This window comes from Parus major, chromosome 1, assembly GCF_001522545.3.
Source record: "Parus major isolate Abel chromosome 1, Parus_major1.1, whole genome shotgun sequence".
NCBI classification, from domain to species: Eukaryota; Metazoa; Chordata; class Aves; order Passeriformes; family Paridae; genus Parus; species Parus major.
The window spans coordinates 47,091,964-47,108,214 of NC_031768.1; the positions used below are offsets into that span (position 1 = coordinate 47,091,964).

At 35.5% G+C, this 16,251-nt stretch overlaps 1 protein-coding gene across 5 annotated transcripts in view; it reads right to left on the reverse strand.

Annotated features, from left to right (window-relative positions):
- The window catches only part of NDFIP2 (Nedd4 family interacting protein 2), a 46,623-nt gene that overhangs the window by 16,741 nt on the left and 13,631 nt on the right, over window positions 1-16,251 (reverse strand). For 4 of the 5 annotated variants that reach the window (XM_015631035.2, XM_033514153.1, XM_015631043.2 and 1 more), the window contains exons 2-5: window positions 9,904-10,060; window positions 8,368-8,495; window positions 4,561-4,620; window positions 1,663-1,750 (exon numbers count right to left, since the gene is read on the reverse strand). In XM_015631035.2, coding sequence (XP_015486521.1) covers window positions 1,663-1,750; window positions 4,561-4,620; window positions 8,368-8,495; window positions 9,904-10,060 — 433 coding nt within the window. The remainder of the gene's footprint in view (window positions 1-1,662; window positions 1,751-4,560; window positions 4,621-8,367; window positions 8,496-9,903; window positions 10,061-16,251) is intronic. The other variant, XM_015631064.2, reaches the window with a different exon arrangement.

Below are 16,251 nucleotides of genomic sequence, written 5' to 3' on the forward strand. Positions count from 1 at the left end.
GTTACACTTCTATTACTATCCATAAATGTGTTTTCATGAATTCCTCCTACTATGAGCACAAACAGCAAGTAAAGTTTATAAATTTCCCTATGTAACCAGTATTTATAATAACCCACACAATGCAATTAAACACACACTTGCATAAATACCTTACAATGTGTAAGTATTCATTTTATGCATTTCTTTCATAGGTAAGCAAAGGTTGCAATAAAATCATCTCAGAACAATTATGAAAAATTATGTTCTACAGAGTATTTTTGTCCAATGTCTAAGAGCTGCTCTATGCAATAAGACTCAGTTAAATACCTATTGGAAGAGAAGGCTGCCAGTTTATCCAAGTACATACTTGTATTCTTGAAGGTGGACACAGGGTTCTGGGAATGCAATTTTGGACATCTGTGACTTAAAGGACTTAAGACATATTAAAGCAAATGATTTCCTTGGCCTCAAAGTGCACTGCTAATGAAGGCCTGAACCAGAATTTAAAATGAAGAACAAGTTCACACAATAAAGGATTTAAATAGGTTAAATACAAAAATTATAGAACATAGAAAAGGGAGAGGAAAATAAAGCAAAAAAGAAAAATTAAGTCACACCTCCCTTTGCCCCCAAGAACATACTCTTTCTAGGCTCCAACTACAAAAAGAGGTCAGACTACAATATCTACTCTATAAATGTCTTTATAGCTTTATAGTAAGGCAGGCACATATATTTTTACCCCAAGGTGAAAACACCGCATCATACACAAAAAAAAAAGCTGTGAAAGAATTGCAACCTGCATCTGCAACAGTTAAAGATATTGAAAAAAAGATTACAGAAGAAAGAACTACTAGGAAATGTAGGTGGAAAGACATAATGGAGACTTCAGTGGATAATCCATCAGCTTTAATCCTGATGAATTCTCAGCAGAACAGCTATATCCACAACACCAATCTTCCATCCAGGTTGCCAAACACATTTCTTTCAGAAAGGGAAAAAACCCTCAGAAATTAGAAAGAAAGAAGCAATTGGTAAAACTAACACAGCTTCCTCATAGAAACAGCTTCTAGTTGCTAAATCTAACTTTGCTTAATGCAGTACACAAGTTACAAGACATGCATAGTGTACATACAGAACGTGACAAAGAGCTGCAGAAGGGCTGGTTGAAGGGAAGGCTGAAATCAGGTTACCTGAAGACAATGCATTTTTATATGACAGTGGTTAGTTCAACCTGAAAATGAGTATGGTTGGATTTGTTCCAAAAATCAACCGGCAGCTGTTTAATTCACTACACTAACATCAGCAACTTTTATACAGGACATTGTCTCTTAATTTTTTTTTTTAGTTAAAAATCAATTGCCATATTCCTGTGATCTGACCTTGAACTGAAGTTGGTGGTCCAACTAGAAGATGACAGTATTTCCAGTACAGAAATAGACCTTCAAGCATTTACTATGATTTTGCTTTGTCCCCTTATCTGTGACAGATGCCACCAAAAAAAAGGCAACATATTTGCTGTATCTGGAACAGGAAGTGTCCATTATATCTGTGCACAGGCAGAAAAATCTGTTCATTACAGTACATTAATGCAATTTATTATTATTACAGCTATCTTTTATAGTCCATAGGAAAAAGGTACAATTAAGATATACCTCAGTAGGTCTGGGATACAAGATAACTTACTGAAAAATGCCAACATGAAGATGCCATCATTGCCCACTCTAAGCTGATCTGCATCACTGAAATCATCCCGTGGTGGATACTCTTCTTCCTGGATTTACAGGTTAGTGATAATTTAGTGAAAAGTTTAGAATAACTATCTATAGGATAAATCATTAATCACGTTTCTAAAGCTAGAAGAAAATTGACATTTCTGTAACATGTCCACATAAAGGAAGTTTTAAAAAAATAATTTATAACTATAAAACAAATCTTATTTTTTGTTTATATTGACAGAGCCCAAATTTTTCTGTAAAAGTTTCTGTAGAAGATACGTACATACTTGTCTATTCATCTTAAATGAATCTAGAATTATTTCAGATTAGTACTTCAACAATTGAAAACAACATAATTCTTTTTGTTACTGTAACTATCTTGCTATGTAGCCAAACTATTAAATATTTTTTGAAAAGTCATCACACAGTATTGCTCTATACTTTTCCTGCTGGAAAGGTCTCCTAATAATTTCCTTCATATAAAATAAAAGTTATAGAATAAGGTTGGTATCTTAAAATCAAGTGCTGATGCAACAGCACTGCACTAAGCAATTTTATAACCCACAGCAAAACATAAGCAAAGAACACCTCCAGGGTCACTAGAGGGCGCGAGCACATTAAAAGTATCTAAAGGGCCTCTAAACTCAAAAAGCACAGCACTTGAAGTCAAACAAAAGCAGAGACATAAGTCAAAATGATCCAAATATTTATCCCATTGTGTCAAAATGCTGGACCTTAAAATAGTGAAAGTGAGAGTTGCTTTGTTTCTCAGCATATTTTCAACAGAACTTAGCAGATATTATATATGAAGTTCTATGCACAGGTGAAACATTGCTCCAGCTGTAGACTGGCAAACACAAAAGTTTTCACAATGACAACACTTCCTAAAGAGCCTGATGAAAACTAAGACCAATTAAACACCATTTTTATACTTAAATGAGTAACATCAAAACAATGCAGGATGACACAAGTTAAATAATGCTGTCAGTAGCAGCAGTAAAATGGTCTAAATAGAAGCACAGGTAACATTCTTCTAATTCTTCCTGCTACTACCATAATGTATTGGAACTGACATAAAAATATACCTATAAAAACATGAAACCAAGAGAGATCAAGTGAAATTTACTTGGCTGTTTCACCCACAAGTATTTAGTACAGAAATAATGACTAAAAGGGCATTAAACAAGCACAGAGATCTAAAGCTCTGTCACATGTTCCACTTTGTCAACAGGGCAAAATAATTTACCAGGGTATGGCAATTAGGTTAAAAATGTGCTCAAACGACTGCTCTACCAACTCAGAGCAGTCAGCTTCACCCTTAAGTAATACAGCCATGAAATTCCAGCTGTGCACTGTACTTTAGATTAATTAACCAAGACATGATATCAGATAACTTACTTAAAAAACACTGCCATCCACACAGACAATTCCAATAGGAGCACAAAATGCCAGTTAAACAACAATACTAAGGGGGGGCTATAATTAAACTCCACATAATTTCAGGTGTTCCTAAATGGTCATTTAAGTGACTAAGAAAGCATCCTTTTAGCTCAGCTTTGCTGCAGCTACAAGACTGAGGGAGAGGAGAGGAATGGGAAAGGAGAGGAAGGGGAGGGAAGGAAGGGCTGAAAAGGCATTTTAAAAAGAGCTGCAATTTGGATTTTTTAAAAGCTGTCTGCTAGCAACTGTACTTCACACTGGCATTTACAGTGTGAAACAATGAGTGAATTACACTCCATGTAAAAGTTGCCTCAGAAAAATGAAAATTTAATTGAATTAAGTATGAACAAGTATTATTTTACCACACTCCATGTCAAAAAGGAAGATGAAACTGATTTCTCTTTACTGTCTCCAAAAAACAGCATACAAAAATTATGAGTGTTTAAGAAATTAAATACTTAGAATACTAAGAAATTAAATCAGCCTATGTCCACATCATTTAGGATTATGAGGTTTTATGAGCAGTCCTGCAGACAAAAAACTCTAATTGACCACTGTTCAAGTCCCACTAATATTGCCTGTCTTTCAGTGCTCTCATTTAATCTGGTTGGTGTCAATTGCCCTAGTCTTTCTTCAAAATATAATTGTTTGCCACCATGCACTGAGGAATGAAAATGGGCAATGAAGAACAACTGTCCTCTACACTGATGCTTAAACATAAATTCACAAAATACTTCTGTTAGATAATGACATTTTTATCAATATGGTATAGTTTTCTTATAAATGAGAAGAATGTAACACAACACACACAAATCTGTAAGATATGCAACACTGTTTCAGTATGCAATTGATTTTTGACAAATTTAGCCAAGTTAAGGAAGACAGACAGCATTTCTTGCTTTCTAAATAAACTGACATCTGTAGGAACAGAAAACTCACTGCTCCTATGACCAGAGAAACATCTGAAGAAAAAATTATATTATCAACATAAATGGCATGTCACACAGAGTAATTTCGCTTAAAAAAAAGAACATCAAATGGTACACAACATCTATTGAAGTTGAATCTATTAAATCCCCATAAACTATAGTGCTCTCTGTAGTATTCTGCAAGAGGACTGTTTTTTCTCCTCAATGTTTTTTAGCTTTTTTTTCAAACTGAAATATAGCATATAGGAAGACAACCAACTTAATCAAGTAAAGAACTCCTAAACTGATATAACTCTTCCCAATGCAGTGATTACAGAGAAAAACTTCTGAGAAAGGGTTAAATTACTTAATAAACTCCATAAATTATACCTTCAGCATACAAACCAATAAGGAGAAATTAATAGTGGGGGTAAAAGGCACAATTAACCCTAGAAGCATTTTGTTTGCCAGCAGGAAAATTCATAGTAAAGTCTAAACTAGAGAGAACTATACCATACCTCTGGACGACTGAGGAATATTTCATCAAACAGACTCCTAGATTCCCTAAACTGGGCGTGCTAAGCATGTAAAAACAGAAAAACATAAGACAAATGCAACTGAAAAGCATTAAGTAAAAGCCATTCATTGCAACATACAAATAAAGTCATTAAACTGTCAGCAGTATTTTTGTCCATTTAAATTGCCCTTTCAAAACTGACCTTGAGAATTTGAAAAGAAAAAGCCAGGATAACTAATGCTATCACTATTGATGACACAGGGCTAGTACAATTTCTTTGATAAATGAGATATCTGGGAGCACTTGAAAGGAATACATGTTTATATACAATCTATTCCTGCAAGACAAGCTACACAAAGAAAATTACTGAAAGCTTCAGTAAATGTTAAGTTTAGATTCTTCATATTATCTGTTAACACAGGGCCTATGATGAAGTACTTAACATGATCACATTAAGGATCTTTTTTAGTGGCATACATGATTTGGGGGAAAAAAACAAAAGCTGCATATTAAGTGTGCTGCCTTTACATGTCATTTTCCTCTCTTTTGCTTAATGAGTAGATTTGAACCTTCACTGCACACTTTGGAGTACACCATGAAAATGATCAGCTTCACACATCACTCAAGGCAACATAAGGACATTTAACTTCTTCCAACTGTTCACATCATTGCAGTAGAGGCAATATATCCTTGTTTACAAGGAAGAAACCAGAAGCTTAGAACACAGCAGAGTTCACATTTGTAAGAGCACTGACTCCATAAGGCTGAAAATAAAAAGCGGAAAATCTCAATGTCTACATCATTTGTCTATATTTTGCAAAGTGTGTAACATTCAGGTCTGATAATGTCTGCAGCTGTCACTTGTAAATGTGAAAAACAATTGAACTTTGCACTACTGTTACATAATTAAGTTACTTATCTGTTCTTCCATGTGTATTCAGAGCTAAACCCTCCCCCTAAAGATGTCAAACTACCACTCAAAATGCAACAAAAGCCTTCTTTCTTATTGCAGCCCTCTGCCACATTAAGACAGTATTATTACACAGTCTTAGTCTATCTCAGTGTAAGACCAGAGGTATAAAATAAGGTAGGGATTTTGTGGCAGCATCACGTGGTAAGATAATTAACACAGCAGTAATTACAACTGCACTGGCACATAATTTTAATATCATCTACAAAACTGAAACTCAGCTTCAGCATTTCTTACTTTTGCCCCAAAGCCCAACTTTGCAACCTTAATGCTTTTTCTCTAACACAGCTTGTGTGTGTGTGCGCATTTGCTTAAAAAAAAAAAAAAAAGAAAAATAAAAAGAAAAAACAGAAGCAAACTGACCAGAATTACTGTCAAACTTGAGCTCTTCAGCATTCAGCAAGAATGTGACTTTCAGATACGCTTCTGATACTAACTTAGTACTGCCATAAGTCTAGACTCTTTCAGTCAATCTCTGCTTTGGGGGAATGATAGCATGCTCCTAAATGATTTTTCGTAAGTGAAATTCTTGTGGTGTCAGCACGTAGTTCTTGAATTTCAAGCTCTCCTGTATGTTCTAGCAAAGCAGACTGTGAAAAAGTTTCTCTCAATCACTGTATCCAACTCTCTTGCCTCTTACCTCCAGATTCCTTTTCCCTCCCTGGTCTTCTTTTCTCACACACCAGCTTCAGTTCCTTTCCCACTACTACAGTTTGTTCCCATTTGAGTTCCCTTTTCCACCAATCTCAGTTAATCCTTTTCCCTTCTGTTTCTCATTTACGTCTTTCTACTCTGCCCATACAATTGCCCATTCATCTTTGCCTTTTCTTATTTTGACTTAGACCCATCCTCTCTGATCGCAGCTAGAGCCAGTTACCTCCTTGCTCAATCAAAACCAGACTTCTCTTCCCATAATAGGTAAGGTTCAGAGGCTCAGCCATTGTCCTTCTTTCCTCCACCCACCACTGAAGAGAGCTGAATCCAGTGGCCTTCCCCTTCCCTTCTAACTGAAGGCTAAGCATAATAAAACTCTTCAGGACACACCAGAAATTGCTCTTTCTCAGGTCCAATGTTTTCACCAAAAGCAGTCAAGAGCAGCCATAAGGTGTATCTACTTTTAGGTCTGTAATTCTACTCTGATACAGAACATTTGCAAATGTTCTCTGAGAACAGAACATCTGAAGTGCCACCCCCTTCAGAACTATAGCCAGCCTAAGTATTTTCATACAAGACCATCTCTCCATGCATTTAAAAAATTTAAACACTGTATGTATCAACTGAGCAAACTCATTTTTCAAAAATTTGTGGTGTGACCAGAACCAAGTAGACTGTTGAAGGAAGGCAAAAACAGGTTTCTGTCACAGTGACCTGAACTTGTAAGAAGGAGTAAATAAAGGTTTAATATGACAAGACAAAAAAAATACTTGTTATGTTTTGGAGTTTTGTTTGTTTGTTTCACTTAGCTTTGTTCTGGAAATTGGCCAAACCTCAGTCTGAGCTGTCAAAGGAGACTGCTTGAAATTGCTGAAATTTGCATTTCATAGGGTTCTAGATGTAAGAAAAAGAATCTTGCAAGAGCTGCATATCCTGTCTGCAGTGTCACAGGCACTCCACAAGTTAGGGTTCAGGTTGTTAATGCTCCAAATTTGTAATTTCAGAATAAGGGTTTCCCTCAGACCAGTATTTCAGCGAAAGTTTTACTCATGTGACAAGCAGTTAGGACAGACTACAAAGAATCCATGCTCCTGTTAGAGCAGATAAAATGTGACGATGAAGATAATCCCCTCACTGCTGAAATTTGGCAAGTCAAATCTCCATGGTTTCCTACCGAATTCAGTCAAACAGATTTGTGTGACACCATCACTGGTGATGTGACACAAACCCATTTTAACATTAGCTATGTATTTGTGCGTTGTGAGCACGCTGCAGCAGTCAAGGAAGGACCTGCTTCCTGCTGGGTGAGTAAAGGGTTTTTTTCCAGTCACAAGCACACTGCAGCCAGCAAGATTTTAAATCTATATCAAATGTAAACACATTTGATCTCAAGGACGAGATTTTTAGTGAAAGCACTGGAAGCCTTTTTTGGGCAGAGTATATTATGGTCAATACTACCAAGCAGGAGAATTTCCACATTCCAAACCTTCAGAGAAAAGAAGAAACTTGCTTACAAAACTAACATTTACCACTAACTGCCGATACCAATCATCTCTTTTGAAGACTGTATACTTCATAAGGTTAATTCTTACAAAATTAGACACACTGAATATATTCATTGTTTACCACAACTCATATAGGGGCTTTTTTAAGTAGTAACTTAAATTCTTTGAACTTCATTTTCAGTTCAACACTTCTTTGAAATGCGTATTTAAGTTTCCATAGCTCAAATGGGAACTTTTCCTTTTAAAAACTGTCTACATGATTTGGGGTGATGACCCTTCCAGACTGCTGAAATTCTCCCTTCCTTTCTAAAGGTCTTTAGAAATTTTTTTTGTTTTACCATCCAAAATAGTACACTTTAGTGATAACTCTACAAAATAACATTAATAAGGGATATGTAATTAAAAATTGACAAAATACTGGTTAAACTATTAAAGCAGGGCAAAAATTGGCTTTTAAAGGTGTTTTGGCAGCTACGTCTTTCAAAAGACTGAATATGACATGCTTTTTATAGTATTCACAACTAACTTACACTATCTATATAAACCTAAATATCCAAAATATTTAAATCATCAGCGCACCTTTATTATAGTAATGGATCATAATATGGGCCCAGTTGTTGTAAATAATTAACCTAACACATTTCACAAAACTGAAATACAGCAGAACTGTATCACTTACTCGCTGGGCAACTTCAGCTGCAGCAGCTGCCATGGCTGCAGCTTTGGCCTTCTCTGCTTCATCGTATGTAGGAAGAGAGGTAGCTACACTGTATGGAGGTGGTACAGGATAAAACTCATTGTGTGAGTCTGTTCAAAATAAAGAAGTTATTTATTTTTAAACCAGAAAGATGTCAGGAATATTAGCTTTCACATGCACATAATTATTTACCTTTAAAGTATATTTTTTTTTTACAGAGGATATTTGGATTTTAAGTTCTTAAAAATATTTTTGACAGAAAACCTTTTAACAGCTTGATGGTACTTTGAGCTGCTACCCAAGGCAGAAACCTTAACATAGATGCTGGCAAGGAGTCAATAAATTTATGAAGAAAAGAATCATATTTGGTTAGGCATTCCCACCAAATGCTTTTTATCCAGTCATACAAAAGATATATGCACAGTAATCTTTCAAAGAAAAAAAGCTTTTAAATATCAGTATCAGTCTGTTACTTCAGTCTGGTAGTAGTCATGCTGTATTGTTATTAGGGTGGCCTTGTTGCCAATTCCAGCTGCTCTCTAAAAATCAGTTTTTCCAAGACTTCAATTTCAAAAAAATTGTTTTAAAAAATTGTTTTAAAAATTGTTCCTTCCGTCAAAATGGATCACAGACTTCATTCTTCTGTTACAACAGTAAGACATCACCATACAGAATATATTGATAAACAATATTAACTAAAGGTACTTAAAATATGCCTTGAGCTTCCTCCTACAGCAAGCAGTAGCTTGTTAAAAGGCTGTTTACGTGGTAAAGATTTGTCAGCACAGGTCACATGGTCAACAGATTTGTCAGCACACCAACACAAGGATGTTATATATAGGGATAATTCCACACAGCTATGTATTACACTTGCAAACACTGTCTCAAAGAACAGGGACAGGAAACTGTTCTTTCAACAAACATTAAAAAAATTAGCTTGGCAGTTACTCCTAAAATATTTATTTGGCATATGGGAGACAAATGCATGCAACTTTACTTAAACAGAAACTCCCATATCCACAAGAAAAGTCAAAATCTCCTAAGAAAGGGAGCAGTGAATAAATGAATAAAGAGACCCCATTACTCATTTTTCATGAAAAGTTTTATCAAGAATCTTTAAAGCAAAATTAACCTTTTCATGGCAATATTTTCACCAAACCATGTCACACACTAAAGAAGTCTGAAGAGTTTTTTTATAAAGAGGCAATGAAAATTGCTAATGAGGTCTAATAATGGAGCACTACTCAAAGATGTAGATTAAAAATGGAAATCAACTAAAAGCAGACAACCTATTAAACTAATTAATGAACATCCATTTCGTGTAGTAATTTGGAATAATCAGAGTAATTTACAAGACTGTTTCTTTTGAACAAACCAAAGGGCGGCATATCAAAGGACAGTTTTTTACTGAAATTGTGTGTGTGGAGAAAAAAAAACATGGAAGCATCAGACCAGTTTGAACCAAGGGCTGATTCACACAGGCTCATCCCTGACAAGCTGCTATTTGAGAAAAAATACCTGAGGTTGCAGCTGCTTCCACAGCTATGCTACAGTAAGGAGGAGGGGAAGTATCTGCCTCAGGTAAGGCTGCTGTCTGCGGAGGCTGCGGAGTCTCTGCAGACGTCGAGGGCTGCTCAGCTGCTGAAGACTCTGGGGGGTCATCCTCATTGTGGAGCTTAGGAGAAAAACACACACATTTCAGAGGCATTCAGGGAATACTTCCCATGACAACCTAATGCTTGCAGAGACATGTTCAAAGAGAGAGAGGATTACTCTCATCAACAAAACAAATTATTTACAAAACAGCACATGACCACTTCAAGTAGACCAGCTAAAGTCTTTCAAGCAATCAGCTAAGTATTACCTTAACTGCCATGCCTTTTTTAATTCCTATGACTGGTTTTCTTCTCAGTGATTTTCAGGGAGTCTTAAAAATCCAGAGTTTTCCATGTTTACCACACGGAAAAATACTATTATATGAATATTTTAGTACCATTATATTTTTGTTCCTATGTACAGTCATAAAATGTATTAACCTATTTTAAAATCCATCAGATGAGAAATATTGTTTATTGTATTTATCTAGAAGAAAAACAATTAAAACATTTATACTTCTGTAACTGGGCCTTTCGTTCTCTTGCATCTTGTCAAAGAACTTCCCCATGCAAATTCTAAGACTTCTCAAAATATTCTGCTTTTCTTTACACTATGGAAATAATCCTTTCCCTACAAAACTTCAAGTTGCTGGTTTCTTTTTTCTTTCTTGATTAAGATGCAGTTTTTAAAACACATGTACAGTAAAGCATATACAGAAATAAGAATTTGGATAAGGAAGAATATTGATTAAAACTGTGGAATTCAGATACAGCATCTTTTTTTAGAAAAGACATTTTTGATTATTTTAGCTAACTTGATAGTTCTTAGAATGTACCAAGCTTTAAAAAAGAAAGAGTACTAGAATTTAAAAAGTGCCAGTTCCCAGCAGTTTTGAATTATAAGATAAGATTCCTAGAAGGCAAGAACTGAAGCACATGTAAAATCCAGACCAAAAAACAAGATTAAGTTAAACATATCTAAAAGAAGAATTATATAACCTCAAATTGGTACTTTTTACAAACACTCTACACCAAAATAATATTTCAGTAACAAATAATAATATAACTAAAATTATTTCCAATGAGGTAAAGTACAATCAGATTACTGGGAAAAGTGCCTTCTGAGAAGAACGCTGTATTTCTTATTAAGCAGTCACACCAAAACTGTTTTAATATGCAGATTGTATCAAAATCCACAGAATGGTTGAGATTGAAAGGGACCTCTGAGCCCACCTACTTCAACCTCTCAAGTCCTGCTCAAGGAGAAGTGCCATGTATGAAACTGGATGTATGACACATCCAAACACCTTTTGAATACCGTCAAGGATAGAGACTACACAGGCTATGCGGAAAACCTGTTTCAGTGCTCAGTCACCTTCACATTACTAAAAATAAAGAAAAGAAAAAAATAAAAAAATGCTTCCTGATGCTCAGAGGTCACCTTCAATATAAATGATAGGTATTTTTGAGGGTTTCTGGGCCCTGAGCAATCAGGTCAGTTAATGCCTAATCAGTGATCCAGAAGTAGCAGTAATATGAGAAATATTTTTAGCCATTTCGAGTAGTTAAAGCCAAAGAAAACAAAAGCACTTCAAAATAATCTAATATATTCTGGGATACAGAAAGCAAGTGAGAATACAAACCACTCAACTCTAAAAAGGTCAATCAGATCAGTAAAGCAAGCTGAGAACTAAAAATGTTATGGTTCTAAATTAAATACAATAATTCACAAGAAAAATCTAGTACTGTAATGGATACAGAAAAAAATAAGCCCATTCTTAAAAATAATTTGATTAAGTAAGGTGTAAAGAACAAAAACACTACTGGCATAGTTCTTAAACTAATGGCTGGTACACTGACCCTCACTGGGGATGTGTGTATAGTTCTGAGTACCCCACCAAAACAATCTGGTCTTTGAGCAGGAGAAAAAAATAAAGCAAACTTAAATGGACCTCTGTTACTTTTATTCTTCCTCTCCCGCCCTCGTCCATCACTACAATTTTCCCCTACCACACCACAGTAAATGCTGTCACTATTCTGAAGATAGAGAGATCCACAAATACATCATTGGTCAGAGTATATTACTCTGAAAAATTCAGCCATTCCCCAGAAATTTAATTTTACGTTTTCTACATGCTTTCTTGAAACTTGTTTTACTCCAAATTATCTCTAATATACTAACAGCAGAGTAATTTAGTAGATGATAGAGTTAACATGAAGATCAGACAAGAACATGTACATGAGACTTCTTGCCTTCAAAGACAAAGTTAATGAGTCATTCAATGGTTACAGCAACTGCAATTTGGAAATGGAAAAATTCCATCCTAAGGGTTCCTTACAAAAGAGACCTGTTAAACCCTTCAGTGCCACTCAAAGTGCCTTTATTTTGTAATGTTTATATTTAGGAACCAAGTATTTCTATTTATCCTCTCTTCTATTATAGAGGACTGTCAGAAATTCTGAAAAGCACCAAGGTTATCCTAATGCAGCAACTTAAAGAAAAATCTTCACCCTTTTTATTTAAAAAAAAAACAAAAACAAAAACAACACCCACAATAATTGGATTAAGTAGCTTGAGTGTTTACAGCTAGAATAATAAACACAAGTAGTTCCATGAACACAAACTAGCTTTTGTTAGTTCTTGTTCATGTGTCCTTTATCCTACTCTCTCCTCAAGGCAGTAACTTCAGCTCCTTTCAGAGCACTACTTTGCTGGGTTAAAAAACACCAAAACAAAAGCCCCCAGCTGCAGCAGAACTTCGCCCCAGTAAAGTGGAAATTTTGCCTGCACCAGCAGGGTAGACAGCAGTGGTTATATCATTTTGTCTTGTAGCAACTCTGCCTTGTCTTCACAGAGCTTCACTGACTCTCCTCTCTGGAGTCACCAGCTTGCTTGAAACCAGTAGGAATCCGACTATCTTTGAGCCTCCCCCTTCACGTTTAATTTTGGCTTCTACTGGCGGTAAATTTAGAAGTTATTTTTGGAGACAAGGGAAGAAGAGGCCTGACACCCTTCATAGGCTTCATTGCCATAGAAACCAAGCTAAAAACACCCAGAAAGGAACAGAAAATGTCTGTTTCAAGGCCTTACTTATGCTATGCACTTAAATGTCACCTGAAGCAGCATTTAACATTGAAAGTATATGAATAGTATCCAAGATCATCTTTGTCCAATAGTAAAAATCTTTCACCTAATTTTTAATTGAAGGACTAAGGAAAAAATCACAGTTCATCATCTCAGCCCATCCCAAGCCTCCAATGAACCATTATTTGGTAGCAGGCAACATAGCTGCTTTTGTCAAGATGATGGTCAAAACAATTACCAAGACCTATTAAACCACAGACAGCTGTAAATTAGTACCTTCCCCTATTCCCTCCCTCACATTCTAAAAGCAGGTGACACTGAAATTTTTTACTTTCATGTTTTACTCTGTACTTGGGGTATCTGGCTGACTATATGGAGCTTCACTATACAAAGTGAGTACTTTGCTATTAGACACATTACTCTTAAACTGTGAATGCCAGTATTCCAATCCCTGCTTTTGAAGCCCTCAAACTACAGTACATTACAGGCTCATATTCTCAAAAATATCTATGATAGAACATGTAAAATTCAAAGATCAATTGAGCAGCAATGCCTGTTCTGCCGACAATGACTCAGTCTCATGGTACCTACAAAAGGGTGAAGAGCACAGGAAAATATAACAGTTTCCTTCATATGATTTATTACCCTGTATTATCTTCAGTTTCCTTCCCAGAAAAGATCTACAAAACCGTGATTCACTATTTTATTTCAGAAGAAGCTAAAATCAATGTCAGACCTTTCGGCACCAAAATATTGTAGAAAATACAGCTATCTTTATTTACTACTTCTACATTAATAATTTCTTTTAAAAATAAATTATTTTTATACAATGTAAACAGCTATTCCTTCTACAATTTATTTACTTGAGTCTGTTATTTTGTATAATTATTTCCAAAGTAATCAGATGCAGTATCTGAAATCAGCTGACAGCTTACAAAGAAACATGACCCACGAGAAAGTGCTTAGAACAGAAGCTTTACTGAGGGGACAGATGCAGACACTTTAAATGTTTAGGCTTATCAAAATAAAAACTACAAGTGGAGGAACTCTTTCTCTACTTAACAGTTTTTATCTATCTGCAGATATTAAACTGCCTCTGACCTACAGATGTTTGCTTTCCGGGCTAAATAGAGTTTGCGTCGTTTCTGATTAACTGATTGTACAGGAGTGGCAATATAAGCAAGTTATTCAATTATGCCATTAAACAAAAAAAAAAAAAAAAAAAAAAAAAAAATCAGGGGAGAAGGATATAACAAGATGTCTGTTATCACTTGTACCAAAAATACACAAGATTAGAATGATGCTTTCTGATAAAGTGTATTGAAGTAGCGCATGCTAATTCCAGTCATAGTGTACAAACACCACTCAATTTCTTTTACCTGATTTTACATTTCAAAAGCTGCTCTTTACTCCTTTCATAAAATATGATTCATGGAAACCAGTACATTATAAAATTATTGCAACACAATTAACTTGAGCATATTAACAGCATATTGCACACATTTTAAAAATCCTTTTTTTATAAACATATTTTTTCATGCTGCTTACATAATTTCTTGAGTGTAGCACAAAATTATGCAGGGGATATTGCCATACAAATTAAAAAAATAACAAAACCCCAAAGAACTAGCCAGCTTTCTTTTCCCATTTCTTTTAATACCTTTATTACCAGCTCATCTTGTCAAAACGTGACTTTTAGGTAAATTTTATCTGTGATGGCTCTGTCTGGGGCACCAGAGAGCTACACAAAATTCTCATTACCAATCATAAATTACAAAGCACTTTTAACATGTCCTTCTTTCTACCTTTCAAATGAAGTTACATTTTTGAAGAACCTTTGACCTTACACTGACGAGCTCATAGGGTCCTCCAAACTGTATTAAAACTAATACAATACACAGAAATTCCATGATGTTGGGCCTAATACTTTGCTTCAAGTAAAACTGTGGAGACAACCAAGTAAATCATGCAAGTTCAACCTGTGTATGCAAAACAGTCCACTGATACATGGATTCCTTCACAAAGAGCAACACTCTCAGCAACTGAGATTTATCTTCTTCACTTGGTATAAGTTACTTTGGTCCTCTATTATCAATTTTTTAGATCATGACAAAAGGTCAATCAAAAATATCCATTTGCAGCTTCTATCATTGGAGGGAAAGGCATGACAGACTCAAGATTGCCAGAGCAGTGTACAAAATACTCTGAAATTTCTGCATTAGATTAATGACTACTGGTACACATGTATTTATTCCACAGAAATCGTAAGATTATAAATATGATAGGTGCAACAAACGGTGTGTTAAAAAAAGCCCTATCCTCTTCAAAAAGCTAGCTGGGAGCTTTTCACATCTGTGTTTTACCTGATGCTTTCATTTGCTGAAAAATTCAAGTACTTTTATACTTGCCTACTGGTAGTGATTTGTAAGCCTGCAATAAACTCCTCTCTACAAATGAGGCATGAAAGCAGAGATCTCTTGCTGCATAAAGCTCACGTCACTTCAACAAATACAAGCTGCAAATTTAATGCTTGTTTTGTAACCAAACACTGCATTTTTCAGCTTTACTAGTCTAAAAATAAGATTTATCTGTAAATAGCAAAACCTTAATCTTAGGATTTTCAAAGAAAAAAAAAGAGCTTAAAATAAAATTTGATTCTGAACCCTTTAGAAAAACATCATGTTTCTTTCTTCAGAATGCCACCTAATAGTATCAACAGGTCATACTATCTGCTATTATTTTTAGAAAAACACATAAAACCTATCTCATTAAACCACAATCACCATGAATGGAATCATAGAATGGTCTGTGTTAGAAGGGAGCCCTACGACAACAGGGTTCCAACCCCCTACCATGGACAAAGACACCTTCCACTAGACCAGGCTGCTCAAAGCTCCCTCCAGCCTGGCCTTGAACACTTCCTCAGATGCGGTGCTCACAACTTCTCTGCACAACATGTTCCAGTGCCTCATACCCTTCACAGGAAACAATTTCTTCCTATATATAACAGAAGATAATATATAATACAAACTTACCCTCCTACAGTTTGAAGCCATTCTCCCATGTCCTACCACTGCACATCCTTGTAAGAAGGCCCTTTCTGGCTTTCTTGCACAGCCCCTTTAGGCACTGTAAGGCTGCCATAAGGTCCCACTTGAGGCTTTCTCTTCTCCAGGCTGAACAATG